General features: G+C 34.1%; 1 protein-coding gene across 2 annotated transcripts; it reads right to left on the bottom strand.

Annotated features, from left to right (window-relative positions):
* Positions 1-1,629: 1,629 nt before the first annotated feature.
* LOC115977217 (alpha/beta hydrolase domain-containing protein 17B) lies at positions 1,630-6,649 on the bottom strand. Of its 2 annotated transcripts, XM_031098940.1 has the most exons (5): positions 5,943-6,649; positions 4,873-4,909; positions 4,256-4,492; positions 4,115-4,162; positions 1,630-2,245 (listed from the first exon to the last, which is right to left on the bottom strand). In XM_031098940.1, exons 1-5 carry the CDS (start codon positions 6,311-6,313, stop codon positions 1,988-1,990), a joined length of 951 nt encoding a protein of 316 aa, XP_030954800.1. In that variant the 5' UTR covers positions 6,314-6,649; the 3' UTR covers positions 1,630-1,987. The 2 variants fall into 2 exon arrangements, with proteins under 2 accessions (XP_030954800.1, XP_030954801.1); XM_031098941.1 differs by lacking the exon at positions 4,115-4,162.
* Between the last annotated feature and the right edge of the window lie 1,098 nt (positions 6,650-7,747).

The raw sequence follows: 7,747 nt of genomic DNA, 5'->3' as shown, positions 1-7,747 counted from the left end.
GAATGGGATTCAAGGATTTAAAATTGTTCAATAAGGCTTTGCTTGCAAAACAGGGTTGGAATCTTCAAATGGGCAGCAACTCTCTTGTTTATAGGGTTCTTACGGCTAAATACTTCCCAACTTGTAATTTTATTCATGCCTCGATTGGAAATAATCCTTCTTATACTTGGAGGAGTTTAAGATCTGCCCAAAGCCTAGTTAATGAAGGTTTACGATGGAGGGTTGGCAAGATAAGTGGCTGTCATGGGGTTTGACTTATAGGGTCACTTCTCCAAGGTTATTTCTGAGTCTTGATACAAGGGTTGCTGATTTAATTGATTCAAACACAGCAAAATGGAAGAATGAAGTTCTTGACAGTCTTTTTCTACCTTATGAAGCTAATTTAATTAAAAGTATTCCTTTGAGTGCCACTTTATCGAAGGACAATTTGGTTTGGGCTGTAACTAACAATAGAATGTTCACTGTTGGGAGTGCGTATAAATTGGCGGTTTCCATGTTCAAATCTAAATGCCATGGTACTACTTTTGATGGTACTCTACTAAGAAGATTTTGGAATAAAGTGTGGTCATTGCCTATTCCTCATAAGGTGCGTCACTTTTGTTGGCGTGCTTGTCGCGACACTTTACCAACAAAAGTCAAATTGATGAGGCGTAATGTTATTGTTTAATCTCTGTGTGTGTGCTGTTTGGAGAGTGCAGAAACGAATGGCCATATTTTCTGGGGTTGTTCGACAGCACAGGCGGCTTGGGCTGCTTCAAAGCTGAATCTGTTGCCTCTTGATGCTAATATCGTTACATTCCAGGATCTGTTATGGCATGAACTGATGACCAATGATGCTAGGGATATCAAATGTTCAAAATTGGTGATTATTGCTTGGAAAGTATGGTGCAATAGGAATGAAATTTATCATAGAGGTGAAGCAAAAAAAAAGACTGGAAGTGGCTCGATCAGCAGCAAGTTATTTGCAGGAATTTTGGTCTACAATAGAGAACTATGAATCCACTGCCTCTGATCTGGTTCATCCTCTCGGTGACAGACAAGAACTTCTTCAACATTCAGTCTGGGTTCCTCCTCCCTCGGGTCTATGCAAGATTAATGTAGATGGTGCTCTTTTTCCCACAAAGAAGTTGGCTGGCATTGGTATGGTCATTATGCAGAAAAATTAGAGCTCAAATGGGGGCACTTGAAGTTGAAGCAAAGGCATATGAAGCTGGTGTTTTGATGTAATTTGGATTGAAAAGATTCCTTGTTGTATTCAGCAAGCACTTATCCATGATGTACTTGTTTCTTAATGTTTAATAATATTTCAGTGTGTGTTTTATCCAAAAAAAAAAAAAAAAAACTACATTTAAGCTTTTAAATATATATAAATATAAATATAGATTTGTTGATCTTGGTTCTGTATCTTTTAGTTGGGTTTATCGTGAGGCGAATTTAGCAGCCTATGAACTTGCCCAATGGCTTTGTAGTCATTCTCATTTTTGTGGTTTTGTCTTGGTCACTACCGTCCTAGTGTTGTAGATGTGATTGTAAAGGAGGCTAACCCTTTTGTGTAGTTTTCTTTTCTTCAATAAAGTCTTTTATTCAAAAAAGAAAAGAGCAAGTGAAGATAAGATCATTGAGCCAACATGTAAACGAAACAAACCCATGTATTTCTTTTGTGGAACTAATGATAGTCTTTACATAACGCTCAACTTTGTTAATTATACATACACGAGATCCAGACCAAGAAGCACATTCTCTAAAATGAACTGATACAACTCTTTGCAACAGTAACGGCGCAGGAGATCCCTACCTCAAAAAATGGTTATCTGAACAGGATCTGGATCAAGCAGACTATATGATTCCTATCAATTTTCACTCTTGAGAAACTACCAAGCCAAATAACTTGGCAAGCAAGCACAACTATTCTTGGACAAAGGCCAACCATGCAAAGGAACCTATATGTTCAGATTCTCTAATAATCAAACTGATAAGAAAGAATTGGCTACCTTATTCCAAATCTCAAGCACTTGTTATGTTTGACTTCTGTAATACTTGCGTTAGAAGAGAGTTGTTTTGCCTGTTTTGCGAGTGCGAGTTTCTCCATTGCGCTTATGAATTTGCGCAGGTGCTTAATGTACTCGGGAAAAGTTTCAAGGTTGCAGTGACCCCCACCCTTGACCCATAAGGGATCATATTTTTCCTTGGCAAGTTCCCACAAACGCTTTCCATGGGACCAGTCAACAATATCATCATTTGTTCCCTGTATATCATCCATTAATGGATATGTCAACCCAATAGCAATAAGAATGAATCAATTCAGAGTCTACATCAAATATCATAGTCATTGGCAAGACATAAACATGGGTAGAGAATACTATACCAAAGATACAATGCACTTCTATAGGCAAAGCAGAATAAAATAGAATTTCTTTTAAAAATGAGATCTTTATTCATCCATAGCTTTATCAGAAACTCAACCCTAAACCAAGTAAAAAGAAGTGTTTTTTTTTTTTTTTCAATGAAAACCAGCCTACATGTGAAGCTCTATGAAAATGTACTAAAGAAACACCTGTGGTTCTTGGTAATTTAGCAACAGCAACATTGCTTGTAATTTGAAAGAGTCATAGACTAAGACCAGGGGCGCGTAGAGGGCAATTCCACAAAAACAAATTAAACACTAATATTATCTTAGTAACTTGGCCCCCCTTCCCCAATGATTATTTGATTTTTTTATTTTTGTTGGTGAATTCTTTTTCATCATTTTTGTTGATATATTAAATACTTATAATCAATATAGTACCACCTCATCAAAATTCATTCAAATAAGAATGAAATTCTTTCCAATTTTAATAGCTAATGGGACCTTAAATTTTTTATTTAATAGTTTGTTCTCCTTCATAAAAATTTGTGTAATAAGCATTAAAACTTTGGAATAATTACATAATAGCATAAAATTACATACGTTGTACTTGATGTCTATCTAACTATTAAAAATCTTTTCAATCATTAGTTGTACTTATGGGTTTTCTTACAATATAAATACCACTTAATATATACATGAATTGCTTTTTAAATCAAGTACTATATATGTTCAGGTGCATGTGTATTGCTCTCCTCCCCTGAAGTCAAATCCTGGCTCCTTCACTAACCTTACCACATAGTGAGTGATCTGTTGCACTGACCAATCTCTACATGTAGTATTCAGCCCCTTCCATTAATTGATTGCCATTAGGTATATAACCTTCAGGACCTCAACTTTCATAAAAACTATTCTTTGAATGTCTAAAATTCATGCAAAATAACATTGATTCTTGCTATTACACTATACTTTAAAAAGAAAGTTTAGAGATCATCTTCAGCTCTCTCTCATCTTTGTCAAGGTGAGAAGTCCTTAAAAGGTTAATCAAATGTTACTTCACTAGAAAAGAATCCAGTAGTGATTCACTGCATTTTTCAGTATCAAAGAGAAAACTTGAAAATGTTTAAATGGATTTGTTTAGTTTCATAGAAGAAGAAGATCTACAAAATCTTCTGTTGGATACTAGAAATCACAAATCATACTAGTTAAAAGACTCTGCCTTCATTGCAACAAATACAGAGACTCCTGAAGCAAGAGAATAATTTTTTATTCTTCTATAATATCATAATAGAAAAGAATATACTCTGATAAGATTCAAAAGACAGAAGGTTATTAAATAGACTACTCTCTTTAAGTCATAATGCAAATGAATATCTCTAAATGAGGGGAGAAATAAGGAAATCAAGGATTCAGAAGTTAAACATAGTTGATGACCTAAAACACAAAATATCAAGGTTGTTAAAGGTTTCATAGTGCCACCAGCCCAGAATCTGAGATGGAATTGTCTTCAAATTCTTTGATGTGCAATAAAACATTCAGCTTAAAGAAAAAAATACCAAATGAAAAATCTAGTGAGTAAAATGAATCTAGAAATTCAATGCATTCATATCTCAGAAAATAATTTGCAAAAAGCACTGCACTATTCAATCAACGATTTTATCATGAGCTTCACTGAGATGACATAAGAACACAGAATGTGAAGTTCTGTGGATGCTAAAACAAATGTAATAGGACGAACTAATGAAAATTATTAGAGTAGAAAGAACTTACATGTATAACTAAAACTGGACAGTTGACACTCCGTATTTTATCTATATTCTGAAAAATTTCAAGGATGCTTCCTCAATACAAAACCAAGTAATAAAGCATACAACAAGAAAAGAGCTCTAAAGAGTATTTGAGTGGACTTACTTTGAAAATGTCAAACCAAAATGTCATCTTGACAGGATACAAGACTCGAATGCCCGAAAGGATGGCACTATGAAGAACAACAGCTCTCAACCTATGTAACCGAGAAGCCAAGTGCAGTGTGGGCCCACTTCCAACAGATTGGCCATACAAAATTAAATCCTCTTGCTTAATTTCATATGTACTCTTCAAACAGTTGTACACAGCGTCTATGTCATAATATGTGTTGAACTCAGAAGGCTACAACAGTTACAGAGATAATCACTTATGAGTGTACAATTAGCTAGACAGGTAGATACATAGAAAAACAACAACCAAGCCTTAGTCCTAAAATTTTGGGGTCGGCTATGGATTCTTAAGAGACTAATCAAGATTAGCCACATGTATTATTTTATGATATTCTATTATGAATGAATCCACTATAGATATTAGTATATAAATTGATAGATAGACATTATTCTTTTGCTTCCATTTGTCTTTCCTTTTCTTTTTTCTTATTTTCAATCTTTTAAAATTTATTCCATAAAAATTTCAAGGCTACTGGAATTAATTTAAACTTTTTAAAGATTTCCAAAACAAGGAAAAACTTTAAATGCACACTGGATTCAGAGATTACATACCTTACCAGTTGATGCTCCATATCCTGAATAATCATAGCTGCAATATATCAATAATTAACAATAAATAAACAAATGATCTTAGTTGAAACCTCTCCCCTCTCCCCTCTCCCCCAAATAGAAAATCACAAGAACCAGGAAACTTGATGTGTCTTTCACATACATTAAATTGAAATTATCTATGATATGATATAGATGACGACACATTAGTAACATTACACAAGCAAATTTCCAACAAAATCAAGCCAAGAAGACTCAATCTATTGCCGTCATTTCTTAATAGGCCTCTTGTTAAATTTCAATCAGAATACGACTAAAATATTCTATTATATGTTTTTGGTGTGACTAAGACATAAAGCCGGACAAAACAATCGTGTAATAGTTATGATGAAGCAGAGTAGCATATGAATATCACATATGGTTCCATTAATCACCTTCCCATCTATAAAACTCACACAAATAATAGGTTTCCCATATATGCAAAGGCAAAACCTTGGGAGGAAGAATAAAAAATAATAAGAAAAATCATATAAGAAAAACACCACCATACACCAAAAGAAAAATTTTGGAAGCTCATTCACAAAAAAATAAATAAATAAATAAGAGAAGTAAAAAGTAAAAAAGAGATTAGCATTGCAGAAAAGAAAAGGTTGGAAAATCACAATCAGAAAAAGTACCTCTCTTGGCAATTATACAAGCAGAACAATAAAAAAATTACGCAAAACAACCACAAACAAGGCTTTTGAAAAGAAAAAAAAAAAAAAAACCCGTGACACAACAATTAAGAAAGTTTACCACTTGGGAATTGAATTTATCATTATTCCAATAAGGCAACCAAATTTGTTAAAAATTAAAGGGAAAAAAAAAAACCATAGAAGAATGACCACAAACACCCATTAAAACAAAGCAGAAAAAAATAAAAATAAAAATAAAAACCCGTGATACAACAATTAAGAAACATTGCAATTTGGAATAGAAATCAATCAACACAACTTCGTTAACAAAAAAAACACAAGTCACAAACACCTAAGAAGAATTTAAGCCTATGATCAAAAAAACCAAAAGAACCAGACCTCATGATATTGACACGGAGGTGAGCTCTGAGCTCAGTGAAGAGGTCGTGCATCTGACCCAAGTCAGCAGCGTTGCCATGTGAGTATAACAATGTGAACCTCGCAAAAGGGTACCTCCAAAACGTGGCAACGATCTTGTTCCCGCCTTTTGTGTCAAGCAAATGAACGTCCACATTCTTGTCTGCAGTCAAACCTGGGAACACAAGCCTCTCTTCCTCGTCTCTGAACACATCATACGTAGGAGGGTCTGGTGGGAAAAATGCGAATTTCGCTGCCACACTTGATGTCACATTGCCCATTAACACTGACCCAAAACTGTAACTCACTAACAATAACTCAATTATCAATCCTCTAATGCTTTTATGATGCATAAGCTGTTTGTTTTTCACTCTTTTTTTTTTTCCTTTTTTTTCTGGGTTTCAGGAATTATGGGTTTCTTTTTCTTTTTTTTTTCTTTTCTGTTTTTTTTTTTTTTTTTTACTGGGGATGATGGAAAAGCCAACCAAATGGCGTCAGATGAAACTAAAGAAAGCAAAAAAGTAGGGAAGGGTGGCAATGGCAGAAAATAGATCCGATCTAAGCGGGGTGAGCTGGAAATTGCGCTGGAGATGAGAGAGAGAGAGAGAGAGGAACAAGGACCCAGAAAAGAAAAAGGATTGGATATGTTTTTGAGAACATAGAAAGTTGGAAACCATTGGAGAGGACAGTTCTTGTTAACGATGATCTGTACCAGTACAGCTCTCTTTTTTTTTTTGAGGAAATTGTGAAAGGACATTTTTGCCCTTCATAGATTGTCCTTAACCTTGAATTTTTGTGTTTTATTTTTACTTTTTATCTAAAAATAAAAATAGAAAAACAATGGGATTTGAATGTCAACTCCATTATACTGTTATTTTTTCCCCCCACAATTTGTTGAGATGGAAAGTTGTATTTAGTGGGCAATGACTTTCATATGATTTCATCAATGACCAATTTTATATTTTACCACTTATAATTTATCATTTTAATGAGTAAAATCAATAGTGTTTTTGGATGTATGATGTAATCCCTCTATAACAATTACAAAGTTTATTAGTTTTGTACCAAAAAACATTTATTAGTGAGTTAATTAGAATTCATATCAATTATAATTTATCATTTCAATAAGTAAAATCAATAGTGTTCGTAGACTTATATTTTTGAATGTATGATGTAATCCTCTATAACAATAACAAAGTTTACTAGTTTTGTACCCAAAAAAAAAATTATTAGTGAGTTAATTAGAATTCACAGCAATTATATTGGAATTGATTTAATAATAATTAAAAAGGGATCAAAATTTTGACCATTTATTTGAGAATTTTTCTTGCTATGAATAATTTAGATGGACCTTTTTACATGAATGATGTGTGCGCGTTTATTGTTTAGAAGCCCTTATCTTCTTAATAATAAAAAATATGAAATTTTCTAGTTGTAACTAGAGTCTAGAGGTAATTATATAAAATGTGTGTCTTAATTTATCTTTAATCCTTAATTTTTCTTATTTCCTAATTGTGGGGCCAGAGAATTTGTGGTCCCGACCCACTTTCCGTTAGGGCTCAAGGCCCGCGCCGAGGAGAATAGTTGCCGAGGACAAGTAGCGAAAGCCCAAATGGCCTAGAGGTGTAACCGAGAATGACCCTGTCCTCGGCATCCCGATGACTAAAAGAGAATAACGACACGTCATCAAAGGTAGCCTCCAAAGCGCTTTCAGAAGAAAAGTCGAGTGGAATGGGACTCGCACGGGGGAGCGGTGTGGGAATGGTTCAAGGAAAAGACGTAACCTC

This window comes from Quercus lobata, chromosome 2 (assembly GCF_001633185.2).
Source record: "Quercus lobata isolate SW786 chromosome 2, ValleyOak3.0 Primary Assembly, whole genome shotgun sequence".
Classification (NCBI taxonomy): domain Eukaryota; kingdom Viridiplantae; phylum Streptophyta; class Magnoliopsida; order Fagales; family Fagaceae; genus Quercus; species Quercus lobata.
Note: the sequence above shows the minus strand (reverse complement) of the source record. Positions and strands in the feature narration are given on the sequence as shown.

Bases quoted from the DNA above. Each gene is read 5' to 3' on its own strand.
- LOC115977217 (XM_031098940.1), bottom strand. From the start codon at position 6,313: ATGCATCATAAAAGCATTAGAGGATTGATAATTGAGTTATTGTTAGTG. The intron at 4,910-5,942 runs GTCTGGTTCTTT...GATATATTGCAG, and splicing joins CTCCGTGTCAATATCATGAG to CTATGATTATTCAGGATATG. The intron at 2,246-4,114 runs GTAAGTTCTTTC...GATGATATACAG, and splicing joins GTCCAGTTTTAGTTATACAT to GGAACAAATGATGATATTGT.